The sequence below is a fragment of the Chlorocebus sabaeus genome, chromosome 22 (assembly GCF_047675955.1).
Source record: "Chlorocebus sabaeus isolate Y175 chromosome 22, mChlSab1.0.hap1, whole genome shotgun sequence".
Lineage (NCBI taxonomy): Eukaryota > Metazoa > Chordata > Mammalia > Primates > Cercopithecidae > Chlorocebus > Chlorocebus sabaeus.
The window spans coordinates 54632044-54647978 of record NC_132925.1 but is presented as its reverse complement, the minus strand read 5'-3'; the positions used below and the strand labels follow the sequence as shown (position 1 = coordinate 54647978).

The 15935-nt window shown below is 51.1% G+C and overlaps 1 protein-coding gene and 1 non-coding gene across 9 annotated transcripts; one reads left to right on the top strand and one right to left on the bottom strand.

The window, feature by feature from the left end:
• Nucleotides 1-74: 74 nt before the first annotated feature.
• Nucleotides 75-15880, top strand: IL17RC (interleukin 17 receptor C). 8 transcript variants are annotated; one of them, XM_007985173.3, is made up of 19 exons: nucleotides 75-433; nucleotides 726-747; nucleotides 938-1090; nucleotides 1342-1416; nucleotides 1507-1616; nucleotides 3486-3597; nucleotides 3920-3964; nucleotides 6528-6667; nucleotides 6879-6938; nucleotides 10568-10622; nucleotides 10713-10894; nucleotides 10988-11038; nucleotides 11936-11981; nucleotides 12112-12233; nucleotides 12483-12542; nucleotides 13264-13312; nucleotides 14883-14978; nucleotides 15095-15133; nucleotides 15228-15880. In XM_007985173.3, the coding sequence occupies exons 1-19, from the start codon at nucleotides 329-331 to the stop codon at nucleotides 15854-15856; spliced, it is 2151 nt and encodes a 716-aa protein (XP_007983364.2). In that variant the 5' UTR covers nucleotides 75-328; the 3' UTR covers nucleotides 15857-15880. The 8 variants fall into 8 exon arrangements, with proteins under 8 accessions (XP_007983364.2, XP_007983363.2, XP_007983367.2 ...); XM_007985172.3 differs by having other exon boundaries at nucleotides 11933-11981; XM_007985176.3 differs by lacking the exon at nucleotides 3920-3964 and having other exon boundaries at nucleotides 11933-11981.
• Nucleotides 2059-2161, bottom strand: LOC119625987 (U6 spliceosomal RNA). The gene has a single exon (XR_005242200.2). It is a non-coding gene; the product is annotated as a U6 spliceosomal RNA (small nuclear RNA).
• Nucleotides 15881-15935: the final 55 nt, after the last annotated feature.

Sequence of the window (15935 nt, the reverse complement as noted above, 5' to 3'; positions counted from 1 at the left end):
GTGGGGCCACCACCCTAGTCCAAGGCTGCTGGCTCCCAAGCCTGGTGGTGGTGGGAGGGACAGAGAGGGGCGGGAACAGTCGGCTGCCTGCCGGGAGCCAAAACGAAACCACTCTGGACTGGAAGTAGGACGAGAGTTGGAACTCGCAGGACAGGGAGTGCACAAACTATCCAGCACAGCCCCCTCTGCCCCCTCTGGAGGCTGGGGAGGGATTCCAGCCCCTGCCACCCACAGACACGGGCTGACTAGGGTCAGGGGTAGGGTGTCTGCCCCCCTTAGGGGGGGCAGCACAGGGCCTCAGGCCTGGGTGCTGCCTGGCATCTAGAAGATGCCTGTGCCCTGGTTCTTGCTGTCCTTGGCACTAGGTCGAAGCCCCATTGTCCTTTCTCTGGAGAGGCTTGTGGGGCCTCAGGACGCTACCCACTGCTCTCCGGTGAGTCTGGAACCCTGGGGAGATGGGGGAAGGCTCAGAGTTCAGTTCTTGGCTCAGCAAAGCCCTAGCCTGGCTCCTGTCACTGCTGCCACCGCCAGAACTGCCCTGTCTGGTCTGTCTGGTACTGATGGGAGAAGAGAAGAATGGGGAAGGGGCAAGAGCTGGGTCTGTCTTCCTCTGGGAGGGTCTGGGAATACGGAGCCCCAGAAAAAGGTAGGTGGAGGTCTCAGGCAGAGAACAGTGCCTAGAAGGTGGGGGCACAAATTCTGACTCTCCTTTCCTTCCTTCCCAGGGCCTCTCCTGCCACCTCTGGGGTAAGTATCCCTACTTTCAAAAAGAATTTCCCAGGTTGGCTGAAGGGAGCAGAGCTGTCCCCCAGGTCCATGCCCTCCATGCCCACCTCAGCCCCAGAGAGCCAAGTTCTTTGGCTCTCTGGGTATGTCAGGTGCCACCAAATTCTGGGCTTGGAACAGCTTCAGCTCCCACCCACCCCTCCACACACAGACAGTGACATACTCTGCCTGCCTGGGGACATCGTGCCTGCTCTGGGCCCCGTGCTGGCGCCTACGCACCTACAGACAGAGCTGGTGCTGAGGTGCCACAAGGAGACCTACTGTGACCTCTGTGTGCGTGTGGCTGTCCACTTGGCCGTGCATGGTGAGCAAGTCATCCTGTGACAATGCATGTGAGTGTATCTGGGGTGGGCATGAGAGCCAGAGAATCTCTCAGGCAGCGCTGGGCATCCTCAGTGTTCTCCTGGAGGACACCAGCAGAAGGACTCCCAGGCCAGTGTGGTCTCCCCAGCCTCTGCTTCCCAGCACTGGGCTTTCCAGAAGGAAGCCAACCCCAAAGCCAGTCAGCCCAGAGCAGGGGGCCTCACCCAGGGCCTTGCTCTTGGGTCCTTCTAGGGCACTGGGAAGAACCTGAAGATGAGGAAAAGTTTGGAGGAGCAGCTGACTCAGGGGTGGAGGAGCCTAGGAATGGTGAGGAGAACCTGGCTGGCCCAAGTGCCCCATGCCAAGGCCTGGCCTGCCACTCCTGGGCCTGACCGACCCCTGCCCTGTTGCCCACAGCCTCTCTCCAGGCCCAAGTCGTGCTCTCCTTCCAGGCCTACCCTACTGCCCGCTGCGTCCTGCTGGAGGTGCAAGTGCCTGCTGCCCTTGTGCAGTTTGGTCAGTCTGTGGTATGCAAAATAATAATAATAATAACCTTCTAAACCTAAAATCCAATAAAACACTTACACATGCATTATCTCTTTGAGGATTACAAAAGAATTAAATTTATTGAAACCCTTCAGTACCAGGCATTACAGTCAGTGTTTTACAGGTATCAACTTATTTCTCACAACAGCCATGTGAGATGGGACTATTCTTTTGATTCTGATCAGCGCTGTGGCCAAGTCCCTTCAGCCTGTTATGCCTCAGCCTTTATGTCTGTAAAATGGGGATAAGAATAGTTCTACTTCATATGCTTGACTATGAGAAATCACCAAACAGTTTTCCTGGGTGCTTCTACTATTTTACCCTCCCACCAGCAGTGTATGGGAGTTTTAGTTGCTTCCCATCTTTGCCAGCACTTGATGGTGTAATTTTATTTTATTTTTAAATTAAATATATTTGAATTTTAAGTATATGGAACCCTCCATGAATTTGCATGTCATCCTCAGGCAGGGGCCATGCTAATCTTTTCTGTATTGTTCCAGTTGTAGTATATGTGGTGCCAAAACAAGCATAGGTGTTGTAATTGTAATAATTTTACTGCATATGTAGCGGTTTATCATTGTGGTTTTAATTTGTATCTCCCAATGACTGATGAAGTTGAGCACTTTTTTCACATGCTTATTGGCTATTTGTGTAACTTCCTTGTGAAACATCTCCTAAAGATTTTTTTTTTTTTTTTTTTTTGGCCATGTAAAAAAAGAATAGTCCCGGCTGGGCATGGTGGTTCACGCCTGTAATCCCAGCACTTTGGGAGGCCGAGCGGGCAGATCACGAGGTCAGGAGATCGAGACCATCCTGGCTAACACAGTGAAACCCCGTCTCCACTAAAAAAATACAAAAAATTAGCTGGGCATGGTGGCGGACGCCTGTAGTCCCAGCTACTCGGGAGGCTGAGGCCGGAAAATGGCGTGAACCCAGGAGGCGGAGCTTGCAGTGAGCCGAGATCCCACCACTGCACTCCAGCCTGGGTGACAGAGAGAGACTCCGTCTCAAAAAAAAAAAAAAAAAGAATAGTCCCACCTCATATGACTGTTATGAGAATTAAATTGATACCTGTAAAACACTGGATGTAATGCCTGGCACTGAAGAATTTCGATAAATTTAATTCTTTTGTAATCCTCAAAGCTACCTGATGAACTAGGCATTATTATTATCCTCATTTTCCAGATAGAGAAAGTGAGGCTTGAAAAGGGGAGGTCTGTGGGCTGGATGCACTTCTCTGTACTCTTGGACCAAAAGAAGAGTCCTACCATACATAGCATGGTATACTTACCATGGTGTAAGTACCATGGGGCAGGGTGTCGGGGCTTCTCCCTGCCTCAGGAGGCCACATGTGCTTGGAAGATCTATTTCCACTGGGGTCAAATCACTCAAACCCTCCAACCTCCAGCCGCCAGCCAATATCCTTTTATCTGGAGAACTGTAGATTGGGAGAACATCTGCTTGGTCCATGTCACAAGCAGTTGTAAGGAACACTGAGGCACTGGGTTGAATGGGAGAACCATTTCCGTGGGGAAAGGTGTCCCACATTGCACTGGGGTGTCTCATCTCCTTAGCTTTGGCCAGGTGATCTAGCACAGCAGGGTGGGGCAGGGATTTCAATGTCTAGGGCCTTTTCCCGTCCTGGTGACACTCTTACTGAGGACATTTGCTCTAGAACTGAGGCCCCTTGAAGGAAAGGTGAATGGTAGATTTCAGGCTATACAGTATAAATACAGTCATTGGTTGTGGGAGAAGGGCAGTGAGCAGAGTGGTCCCTGCAGATGATCCCACAGCCCTTGGCCTGGATCTGAGCCCTGCACCACCAGCCTTCCCCACCCCTCTCCTCACAGGGCTCTGTAGTATATGACTGCTTCGAGGCTGCCCTAGGGAGTGAGGTACGAATCTGGTCCTATACTCAGCCCAGGTACGAGAAGGAGCTCAACCTCACACAGCAGCTGCCTGGTAAGTGGACCCCCAAGTCCTGGCCCCATAGCCTCTGTCCCCTTTGGTCACTCCCCCTCCTGCTTTCACCTTCTTCTGCCTCCATCCACTCTCTGGCAGGGGTCTGTGCTCTAATCCTTCCCAGAGTCAGTCCCTCGGGCCTTCTCTCCCTGGGTGACATGGCTTTCCAGCCCCTGGGGAAGGTGCTTTGAGCATTGGATAGATGTGGGTGGTATGTAGGGGATGGGGAGCCATTCTTAATGCCCTCCTGGGAGTCAGATTGCCCCCACTTCTTTCCTCGGCCCCCAGCCCCACTGGAGGCTCTTCTGTGATCTCTCCCCAGACTGCAGGGGGCTCGAAGTCCGGAACAGCATCCCGAGCTGCTGGGGTAGGGGCTAGGGCCAGTGGGCTGGGAGGAGGGAGGGGCAGGGTCTAGAGTATGAGAGACCCTTGGAGTCCACTTCTGATATGGGCTGTCACATCTCAGAAGCTCACAGAACACATTCATTCATTCATTTATTCATTCATTCATTCATAACACATTAATTGCAGTATCTGCTCCTCTGTGCTAAGCACTGGGAATAGAAAGATGAATTTTGGGTCAGGCTCAGTGGCTCACGCCTGTAATCCCAGCACTTTGGGAGGCTGAGGTGGGAGGATTGCTTGAGCTCAAAAGTTCGAGACCAGCCTGGGCAACATGGCAAAACCCCATCTTTACCAAAAACACAAAAATTAACAGGGCATGGTGGTGTGCATTTGTGGTCCCAGCTACTCGTGAGGCTGAGGCAGGAGAATCGCTTGAGCCTGGGAGGCAGAGGCTGCAGTAAGCCGAGACTGCACCATTGCACTACAGCCTGGGTGACAGAAGAAGACTCTTGTCTCAAAAAACAAAAAAACAAAAAACAAAAAACTTGAAATAAAAGCTAAGAAAGTCAAGGGTCTGACTTTTTTCCCATGTACTATTTGGATTTTGCTTTGGTTTTATATTTTCTTTTTTATTGTGTATAACATACATACATAAAAGTATGTAAAGGATACTGATTTTCATGTCCAGTTCTTTTTTTTTTTTTTTGGCGGAGTCTTGCTCTGTCACCCAGGCTGGAGTATAGTGGTGCGACCTCAGCTCACTGCAACCTCCGCCTCCTGAGTTCAAGTGATTCTTCTGCCTCAGCCTCCCAAGTAGCTGAGATTACAGACATGCACCACCATACACAGCTAATTTTTGTATTTTTAGTAGAGATGGGGTTTCACCATGTTGGCCAGGCTGGTCTTGAACTCCTGACCTCGTGATCCTCCCGCCTCGACCTCCCAAAGTGCTGGGATTACAGGCGTGAGTCGAGGCCTCCAGTCAATTCATTTTTATGTATGTATACACTTGCATAACTAGCACCCAGATCAATACATAAATACTGTGATTTCTGAATTACTAAATTTTTTCAACTTCATTTTCTTTTTGGCTTCTTAAGATTAAAGTTGGCCTGCCTCTTTGGCAACCCATTAAAGACTATTCAACACCAGAGTTTTAAAAACACAGATATATATCATGCATTTCATTTCTTCCTTCATTAAGTAGGCATTGATTCATTTATTCAACAGATATTTATTAATTTCTGTGTACCAGGCAAATTCCTGGACACTGGAAATATTAATAAATCAATAAATCAAGATGACAAAAAACCCCAACCCCATGGAACTGGTGTCAGGGTCAGGGTGGGGGTGAGGAAGGACACAACAAACACATGGAGATGTGAAGAATGCAGGAAGTTAGACAGTGATTAGCGCTAAGGAGAACATTTGTGGAAGGGGTGGGGAAGGTTGGGAGTGGCAGAGGTCAGGGATGGTCTCACTCTGGTGAGCAGAGACCTGAAAGAGGTGAGAGAGGAGCCATATATCTGAGGGAGGAGAGAATAGCCAGCACAAAGGACCTGGGGTGGGAGTATGTCAGGGGTGTTTAAGAAATAGTAAGAAGGGGGCCAGGCGTGGTGGCTCAAGCCTGTAATCCCAGCACTTTGGGAGGCCGAGGTGGGCGGATCACGAGGTCAGGAGATCCAGACCATCCTGGCTAACACGGTGAAACCCCGTCTCTACAAAAAATACAAAAAAGTCAGCCGGGCGTGGTGGTGGGTGCCTGCAGTCCCAGCTACTCGGGAGCCTGAGGCAGGAGAACGGCGTGAACCCCGGGAGGCGGAGCTTGCAGTGAGCCAAGATTGTGCCACTGCACTCTAGCCTGGGTGACAGAATGAGACACTGTCTCAAGAAAAAAAAAAAAAGAGAGAGAGAAATAGTAAGGAGGTCCTTAATAACACTGCAGCAGAGTTATTAAGGACACAAGTGCCATAGGCTGCACGTGGTGGCTCACGTCTGCAATTCCAGCACTTTGGGAAGCTGAGGCAGGAGGATTGCTTGAGGTCAGGAGTTCAAGACCAGCCTGTCCAACATGAATGAAACCCCATCTCTACTAAAAATACAAAAATTAGCCAGGCGTGGTGACGCATGCCTGTAATCAGTTACTCGGGTGGCTGAGGCAAGAGAATCGCTTGAATCCAGGAGGTGGAGGTTGCAGTGAGCTATCACACCACTGTACTCCAGCCTGGGCAACAGAGTGAGACTGCCTCTCAAAAAAAAAAAAAAAAAAAAGGACACAAGTGTCAAGAGGTGAGATCAGAAAGGTCACAGTTGACTTGTTTTAAATGACTTGTTTTAAAGAGGTTACAGATCTTTCTGGCTGCAGAGGGAAAATAGCTGTCCTCAGACCACACACTAGGGCCTCCACAGGCTTAGCTCTGGGCAGCTGCTAGGGGCAAAGTCTGGTCTGAGGTGAGGACACACGCTCTGTCCTCCAAGAGCCTCCCAGTCTAAGGGGTTTGAAAGAAACTCCAAAGGGTCAGTCAGGTATGCAGAAGAGGTGAGGAAGTCTAAGCTGTGCTCTCTCTCTTTGCCTCTCCCACCAGCCCTGCCCTGGCTCAACGTGTCAGCAGATGGTGACAATGTGCATCTAGTTCTGAATGTCTCTGAGGAGCAGCACTTTGGCCTCTCCCTGTACTGGAATCAGGTCCAGGGCTCCCCAAAACCCCGGTGGCACAAAAACCTGGTGAGGCCTCCCCCTTCCCAAGTCCATTCCCACTGTAGGCCAGTGCCTGTGCAAAGGACGCAGTGCCTTATCAAAGAGGACCCTTGAAGAGGACTCACCCCAAGCAAGGGAACACTGGTGGGGGAACTTCTGCCTTCCTGGTTTCCTTGACTTTGGCGTCCTCCTCTTCCTCCTTATCTTCTCCAACCTCCTTCCTTTATTTGTTCCACAGACTGGACCGCAGATCATTACCTTGAACCACACAGACCTGGTTCCCTGCCTCTGTATTCAGGTAGGAGCAGAGTCCAGCTGGGTGCCAGAAGAGGAGTGGGAAGATGATGATGGGGGTGATCCCTGCCTTCCTGGTCTCACCATTCTTCAAACCATTCATTGAGGTGGAGACTGTGGCTCCCTGGGGTGGCTGGCCCTTCCTTGACCCTTGCTGTCCTATGCCTTCTGTCTATTACATTCCCTGAATGCTCTCCCTGATCCTCCACAGAACTCCTACTGACACTTCATGGCCCCATTCAAATGTCACCTTCTCCTTGAAGCCTTTCCCTACTCCTCCAGTTCTGTCTTTGTGTTCCCCTGGGGGGCAGAGCATGTGCTACGAACTTGGACTGGTTTGAATCTTGGCTCTTGCCATTTGCTAGTTGTGTAACCTTGGGCAAGTCACTTCACCTCTGTGAGCCTGTTTCTCATCTATAAAATGGGAATAATAATAGTAACAGCTTCTTGGGGCTGTTATAAGAATGTGTGCCACATCCAGGCTTAAACCTGCTGGCTCTTTCCTCTTCCTCTGCACATTTATTTATTTTTTTAGACAAGGTCTCACTCTGTTGCCCAGGCTGGAGTGCAGTGGCACAATCATGGCACACTGCAGCCTCAGTCCCCTGGGTTCAAGTGATCCTCCTGCCTCAGCCTCTCAAGTAGCTGGAACTACTGGTGAGCACTACCATACTCAGCTAGTTTTTTTGTTTTGTGTAGAAATGCGGTCTTGCTATGTTACCCAGGCTGTTCTGAATTCCTGGGCTTATGTTATCCTCCTGCCTTAGCCTCCCACCAAGTGCTGGGATTATAAGCATGAGCCACTGTGGCTGGCCCCAATTGCACTTTTTTTTTTTTTTTTTTTTTTGAGACAGAGTCTCACTCTGTCGCCCAGGCTGGAGTGCAGTGGCGCGATCTCGGCTCACTGCAAGCTCCGCCTCCCGGGTTCACGCCATTCTCCTGCCTCTGCCTCCTGAGTAGCTGGGACTACAGGTGCCTGTGACCACGCCTGGCTAATTTTTTTGTATTTTCAGTAGAGACAGGGTTTCACCTTGTTAGCCAGGATGGTCTCGATCTCTCGACCTCATGATCCGCCCGCCTCGGCCTCCCAAAGTGCTAGGATTACAGGCATGAGCCACCATGACTGGCCCCTGATTGCACATTTAATTGGTCATCAGGTCTCATCCATCTTACCTCTGACATTAATGTCCCTCATTCTCTTTCCCCCTCCTCTCCATCTCAGTCCAGCTTGGGGCTCTATCATCTCTTTTCTAGACTGTTTCAATACTTCCAAGCTCCTCTCCCTTCCCATCACTTTCTTGGCATTCTGGGCCCATATTCTGCCCCCAGTGGTGCCTTTTCACTGTATTTTCCCCATGATTCCCCTTCATGAGAGCACTGTTACATCCAGTGGAGCTACTTACCAAGATACACCCATCTCCCTGCCTTTTCTCAGGTGATTCCCATTACCTCAAATACCCTCACCTCTTTCCCAAAGCTTTTCCCCAACCACCCAGCCTCTCCTAGTTCCAAATCCCCTTGCACTTCTATCTTTCCTTGTCCATTTATCACTTCATTTCTTTTATTTTCCTAAAATTTTTTTTTGTGGTTTTTTTTTTTTTTTTTTTTTTTTTTAGAGACAGCATCTTGCTCTGTCACCCATGTTAGAGTGCAGTGACATGAACACGGTTCATTGCAGCCTCAACCTCCCAGGCTCAAGGGATCCTCCTGCCTCAGCCTCTGAGCAGCTGGGACTGCAGGCATGGGCTACCATGCCTGGCTAATTGTTTCCTTCTTTGTGGTGTTGTTTTTTAATACGGAGTTTCACTCTTTTGCCCAGGCTGGAGTGCAGTGGCGAGTACAATGGCGTGATCTCGGCTCACTGCAACCTCTGCCTCCCAGGTTCAAGCCATTCTCCTGCCTCAGCCTCCCAAGTAGCTGGAATTACAGGCACACGCCACTACACCTGGCTAATTTTCGTATTTTTAGTACAGACGGGGTTGCACCATGTTGGTCAGGCTGGTCTCAAATTCCTGACCTCGTTATCCACCCGCCTCGGCCTCCCAAAGTGCTGGGATTACAGGCGTGAGCCACCGTGCCCAGCCTGTTTTCATTTTTTAATGTTTTGTGGTGATGGGCCACCACACCCAGCTCGATCACTTCCTTTCTTATTTGGGCATCTAATTTCTTCTTGTACACAACAGATGCTCAATAAATATTATGAAATGAGTGAGTGCTTTACTAATTTATATAAATAATTTATCCTTACTACAAGTGTGAGTTTGTGATTTCCTTGAAAGCAAGCAAATCATATCTAATTCAAATGTAATAGCTTTGCAAGAGCCTTGCATGGTGCCTGGCATATAGCGCCTATTCATTGTTTTGTTTTGTTTTTAAACAAGGTAACAGTATGAGGGTCCTCACTGTTGAATGAGTGAATAAATCTTACTGCCTAGCACAGCCATAGGACACAGCAGATGTTCATGAGATGTATGCTGTGATTTAAATGTCTTCATTGCCAAACACAATGCCTGCCACATAGTTGGTGTTCCTAACTAAAGGCTTGATGAATAAATTTATATATTACCTCTAGTGCTTAGCACAGAGCTATGCATGTAATAGGCACTCTTAAAACGTCTGTTGAAAGAATAAATGAATGTGTCCTTAGAACTTAGCACATTCCCTGACACATAGCAGGTGCTCACAAAGTGACTGTGGAATGAATTAAAATTAATTATCCGCCAGGCATGGTGGCTCACACCTGTAATCCTAGCACTTTGGGAGGCCAAGGTGGGTGGCTCACGAGGTCAGGAGTTTGAGACCAGCCTGGCCACCATAGTGAAACCCAGTCTCTACTAAAAGTACAAAAATAAGCCAGGCGTGGTGATGTACGCCTGCAGTCCCAGCTACTCGGGAGGCTGAGGCAGGAGAATCACTTGAACCCAAGAGGCGGAGGTTGTGGTGAACCGAGATCACACCACTGCACTCCAGCCTGGGCAACAGAGTAAGACTCGGTCTCAATAAATAAATAAATAAATAAATAAATAAATAAATAAATATTTAATTATCCAAGGTCCCTTGTGCCTGCCATACTGCTAAGACACAATGGTAGGCACCCATTAAAAGTCTGTTGAATGGGCCAGGTGTGGTGGCTCACACTTGTAATCCCAACACTTTGGGAAGCCGAGGGGGCAGATCACTTGAGGTCAGGAGTTCGAAACCAGCCTGATCAACGTGGTGAAACCCCATCTCCACTAAAAATACAAAAATTAACCAGTTAGCCTGGCGTTGTGGCACACGCCTATAATCCCAGCTCCTCAGGAGGCTGAGATGGGAGAATCGCTTGAACCTGGGAGGCGGAGGTTGTAGTGAGCCAAGATTGCACCACTACACTCCAGCCTAGGTGACAAGAGCGAGACTCTATCTCAAAAAAAAAAAAAAAAAAAAAAAGTTTGTTGAATGAAAATCTTGCCAGTGCCCAGCATTATGTTTGCTGGAAGACTAGATGTGAGCATCTCCAGGTTTTGTAAAAGGCGAGAAGACCCAGCACATACTTGTGAACTGTCTGCTGAATGAGTGTGTCCCCAGTGTCTAGCAGAGGGCCAGGCACATGCCCATGGAGGGGACCTGAGCAGACCACCGTTTCCTTTCCAGGTGTGGCCTCTGGAACCTGACTCCGTTAGGACAAACATCTGCCCCTTCAGGGAGGGTGAGCTGACCGGCCTGGGGCTGGGGTTGGGGCTGGGGCATTGCGAGCGATGGGTGCCTAGCGTGTGGTGACTGCGCCCTTTCCTTGCAGACCCCCGTGCACACCAGAACCTCTGGCGAGCAGCCCGGCTGCGACTGCTGACCCTGCAGAGCTGGCTGCTGGACGCGCCGTGTTCGCTGCCCGCAGAAGCCGCACTGTGCTGGCAGGCTCCAGGTGGGGACCCCTGCCAGCCATTGGTCCCGCCGCTTTCCTGGGAGAATGTCACTGTGGACGTAAGTAAAGCAGAGGACACCTCCCGTAGTGAGGGGAGAGTGGGGAACCAGGGTCCCCCTTTTGTGATCCCACCCATTCCTCTCTTTCCACAGAAGGTTCTCGAGTTCCCATTGCTGAAAGTCCACCCTAACCTCTGTGTTCAGGTCAGAAAGGGGTGCTGAGTGCTGGGCTGGGGGTTGGACCTGGGCAGACCCCCCAACCAAGGGGGTCTTAGTTCTTGGGCCGCTAAAGCATAGTGGTTGCCAGCTTCCTCTTTGGGAGTTCCACTATTTACTTTAGCAGTGTGTGGGACCCTGGGCAAGTCCCTTCACCTCTCTGAACGTCAGTCTCCTCATCTGTTTAATGCAGATGATAATACAGTAATTGCCTCATGGAGTGGTTGTGATGATGAAATAAGAGAAGTGCTTCCCCTTAGGAATCCATACAGACTAAATGCTCAATAAATGTAGCCACTTTTGTTATTGCTATCCTTATTCTATTTCCATACATGTAGAATGGGTTGCTCTACAGTTTCAAAGGGTGATTATAAGAATATTCCCTCATTCGAGATGTTTTTAGCAGTGCGAGTCACTGTTTTAGGCATTTGTGATAGATCCTAACATCTCTACCCTCATAGAACTTACATTGTAATGGACAAAGGCAGCCAACAGACATTGTAAATAAATTATATAATATCTTAAAATTGCATACAAATACTATGGGAAAGGGATAAGGTGGGACTGGGGTTGCAATTTTTAGCAGGGTGGTCATGTGAGAAGGGAATCTCTTTGAGAAGGTTAGATGAGAGGGGAACTATGCTTTGTAAGACATAAAAACAGCTTTAGGGTCAGAAGATACTTTACACAGATGACCTCACAAGGCTGGGGCAGAGAAAGATGTAGTGACTCCTAATCACCCAGCCTTGAATCCACATCTGCTCAAGATCAGATTGAGTGCAGATTCCCAACCCAACAGGCCTTCTGTTGCCTGCCCTGTTCTGGTCTTTCTGCCTTTGGCTTTCACTTTTCTTAGTGGCCCTAACCATGGTCTCTTCCCAGCAGGTGAACAGTTGGGAGAAGCTGCAGCTGCAGGAGTGCTTGTGGGCTGGTGAGTTGGGCCTGGGGGTGGCTGGGACAGGGCCACCTCCTAGGGGTGAAGGTCAGGGCATGGGAGGTGGGCAAGTGGCCAATCCCAGCAAAGTTGGGTCTTGGTCAGAGTGGCCTCTCACCCCTTCCAGACTCCCTGGGGCCTCTCAAAGACGATGTGCTACTGTTGGAGACACGAGGCCCCCAGGACAACAGATCCCTCTGTGCCTTGGAACCCAGTGGCTGTACTTCACTACCCAGCAAAGCCTCCACGGTTAGGACTGGGTGACCCTCCTCCACAGATCTCTCCAAATGCATCTCACACCTGGCCTCAAATTTTCACTCCATCCACCCTGTGCCGGTCTCTGGGAACACGGGGGTGACTCAGACCAGGGCCATATTCAGCGGCATCACCAAAGTCTCCCAATCCCGTCTACCCCGTTCTACCCAGCTGTAGCCTGGTAGGTGCTGCCCTAAGGGTACTACCTCCAGGTAACAGTGCCCCCATCCTTTGTCTTGGCAGAGGGCAGCTCGCCTTGGAGAGTACTTACTACAAGACCTGCAGTCAGGCCAATGTCTGCAGGTGAGCTGGTGGCAGAAGGGCCCCACCTCAATGCCCAGGGGCAACAGGCCTAAAACTAGCACTCATCTCCTGTCTATTTAGGCTTATTTTATGTTCAGCCCTGGGAAAGTTAAGAGTAGACGAAGGGCCAGGCACGGTGGCTCAAGCCTGTAATCCCAGCACTTTGGGAGGTCGAGATCTTCCTGGCTAACACGGTGAAACCCCGTCTCTACCAAAAAAAAAATACAAAAAACTAGCCGGGTGAGGTGGCAGGTGCCTATAGTCCCAGCTACTCGGGAGGCTGAGGCAGGAGAATGGCATAAACCCGGGAGGCGGAGCTTGCAGTGAGCTGAGATCCGGCCACTGCACTCCAGCCTGGGCGACAGAGCAAGACTCCGTCTCAAACAAAACAAAACAAGAGTAGACGAAGCATAGTTCCTATCCCTAAGGGGCACACTGTTGGCTAGACACCCGTAAACAGATAACCACACCTAGAGGTGCTAAGTTTTGGGTTCCAGGGAGAGCTTCCGGAAGAATTTCTTCCTATAAGCCAGATTTGGTATGGAAGAAGTCACACCATAGGCAGTGGGCACAGCACAAACAAAGGCAGAGCAGCTGCAGGAACCCTAGCAGGGAGATATGCATAGTTGATACTGGGAATTTGGAGATCAGGCCACCAGAGCTTGGTGAATGTTAAACACCTGGCTGCTGCCCTGGATTTGGTTCTGTTTGTATCTTACAGCTATGGGATGATGACTTGGGAGCGCTGTGGGCCTGCCCCGTGGACAAATGTGAGTATTGTAAGAACTGCCTTTCCTTTCTGTACCAGGAGCGGGGATCTTGACAGGTACCACTCTTGGGCACAGCACAATGGCCTTGTCCTTCCCTGAGATCAGATAAACAGAGGGTCATTCCTTCATTCACTCAAAAAATATGATGAGAGCTTGCAGGGATCCCAGGAACACCAAAAAGATAAATCCCTGCCCCCTATCCCTAGAAGACTAGCAAGACATGAGCCAGTCACTTACATTTAAAGTGTGAGCTACTGAAGCACCACCAAGTGTTCAGTGCTGTAAATGCATACAATGTGGACCTGACCTGGGAGGGGTGAAGAGCTCAGGGGGAAGGTTTCAGCAAAACTCTGAAGACTGAGCTAGGGGAAGGGGGTAGAGAGAGAGGGTCTTAGATAGGCAAGTTTCTGTCATGAGATAAAGATGCAGGAGCCATGTAGGGGATTTAGATCTTATGTTGAGAGCAGCAGGAGTTACAATCAAATTTATATATATATATATATATATAATTTTTTTTTTTTTTTAAATTTTTGAGACAGAGTCTCGCTCTGTCGCCCAGGCTGGAATGCAATGGCACAATCTCAGCTAACTGCAACCCCTGCCTCCCAGGTTCAAGCAATTCTCTACCTCAGCCTCCCGGGTAGCAGGGATTAATAGGCACCCGCCACCATGCCCGGCTAATTTTTGTATTTTTAGTAGAGATGGGGTTTCACCGTCTTGGCCAGGCTGGTCTTGAACTCCTGACCTCGTGATCCGCCCGCCTCGGCCTCCCAAAGTGCTGGGATTATAGTCGTGAGCCACCGCACCCGGCCCAAATTTACATTTTTAAAAGATTTCTGAGGCTGCCATGAATTAATTCAAGGTGAATCGATTGGAGGCGAAAAAAAGACAGGGCAGGGACACTAGATAGTTGCAGACACCCAGGACAGCAAGATCAAGGGCCCAGCAACCCTAGCTTAGGGGAGAATAATACGAGCTGACATTTTAGCACTTAAGATGCTCGGCATTGTGTTAAGTGCTTTATATATTAATATATTTAGTCCTCATACCAACCCTGTGACGTAGCTACAACTTTACAGAGGAGAAAACTGAGGCAGAAGGTGACCTTACTTATTCAAAGACCCCTAAACAGATGGAGCTATATTCATCCACTGGCTCTGACACTGTGCTGTGGACTTTGGACAAATCATATTTTTCTTTTTTTGAGAGGAGTCTCAACCTGTCAGCCAGGCTGGAGTGCAATGGCGCGATCTCTGCTCACTGCAACTTCTGCCTCCCGAGTTCAAGCGATTCTCCTGCCTCAGCCTCCCGAGTAGCTGGGATTACAGGCGTGCGCCACCACACCCGGCTAATTTTCTGTATCTTTAGTAGAGACGGGGTTTCACCATGTTGGCCAGGCTGGTCTTGAACTCCTGACCTCGTGATCCACCCGCCTTGGCCTCCCAAAGTGCTGGGATTACAGGCGTGACCCACCGCGCGCGGCTGTCAAATAATTTCTCTTAAGTCTCAGTTTTTCTCCTCTGTGGAAAGTGAGTGTAAGTTTCTAACTCTTCTTTCATGGGTCTCCCAGACATCCACAAGCGCTGGGCCCTCTTGTGGCTGGCCTGCCTACTCTTTGCCGCTGCGCTTTCCCTCATCCTCCTTCTCAAAAAGGATCACGCGAAAGGTGAGCGCTTCCCGGCTCCCCATTCCCCAGGGGCAGGACCAGAGTGGCTGTGGGAGTTCTCCGAGGGAAGGTGGCGGCCGAGCTCACAGGCTGCCTCCGCCCCTCTCCCCTAACAGGGTGGCTGAGGCTCTTGAAACAGGACGTCCGCTCGGGGGGTGAGTGGGAGCACGCGCCGGGCGGGGGGCCGCCCCGGGGGGGCCAGGCCTGTGCCAGCTCACCTCTTCCCTCCCCATCTGTTTTCTCCGGCAGCGGCCGCCAGGGGCCGCGCGGCTCTGCTCCTCTACTCAGCCGATGACTCGGGCTTCGAGCGCCTGGTGGGCGCCCTGGCGTCGGCGCTGTGCCAGCTGCCGCTGCGCGTGGCCGTAGACCTGTGGAGCCGTCGTGAAATGAGCGCGCAGGGACCCGTGGCCTGGTTCCACGCGCAGCGGCGCCAGACCCTGCAGGAGGGCGGCGTGGTGGTCCTGCTCTTCTCGCCCGGGGCGGTGGCACTGTGCAGTGAGTGGCTACAGGACGGGGTGTCCGCGCCCGGGGCGCACGGCCCACACGACGCCTTCCGTGCCTCGCTCAGCTGCGTGCTGCCCGACTTCTTGCAGGGCCGGGCGCCCGGCCGCTACGTGGGGGCCTGCTTCGACAGGCTGCTCCACCCGGACTCCGTACCCGCCCTTTTCCGTACCGTGCCCGTCTTCTCACTGCCCTCCCAACTGCCGGACTTCCTGGGGGCCCTGCAGCAGCCCCGCGCCCCGCGTCCCGGGCGGCTCCAAGAGAGGGCGGAGCACGTGTCCCGGGCCCTTCAGCCAGCCCTGGATAGCTACTTCCATCCCCCGGGGACTCCCGCGCCTGGACGCGGGGTGGGACCTGGGGCCGGGGACGGGACTTGAATAAAGGCAGACGCTGTTTTTCTACCCATGTGGCCCACACGCGTCTACGTCTCCGTGGCTGGGCTGGCAAACGTCGTCC

Bases quoted from the DNA above. Each gene is read 5' to 3' on its own strand.
- IL17RC (XM_007985172.3), top strand. From the start codon at position 329: ATGCCTGTGCCCTGGTTCTTGCTGTCCTTGGCACTAGGTCGAAGCCCC. The intron at 12,543-13,263 runs GTGAGCTGGTGG...TGTATCTTACAG, and splicing joins AGTCAGGCCAATGTCTGCAG to CTATGGGATGATGACTTGGG. The intron at 13,313-14,882 runs GTGAGTATTGTA...TGGGTCTCCCAG, and splicing joins GGCCTGCCCCGTGGACAAAT to ACATCCACAAGCGCTGGGCC.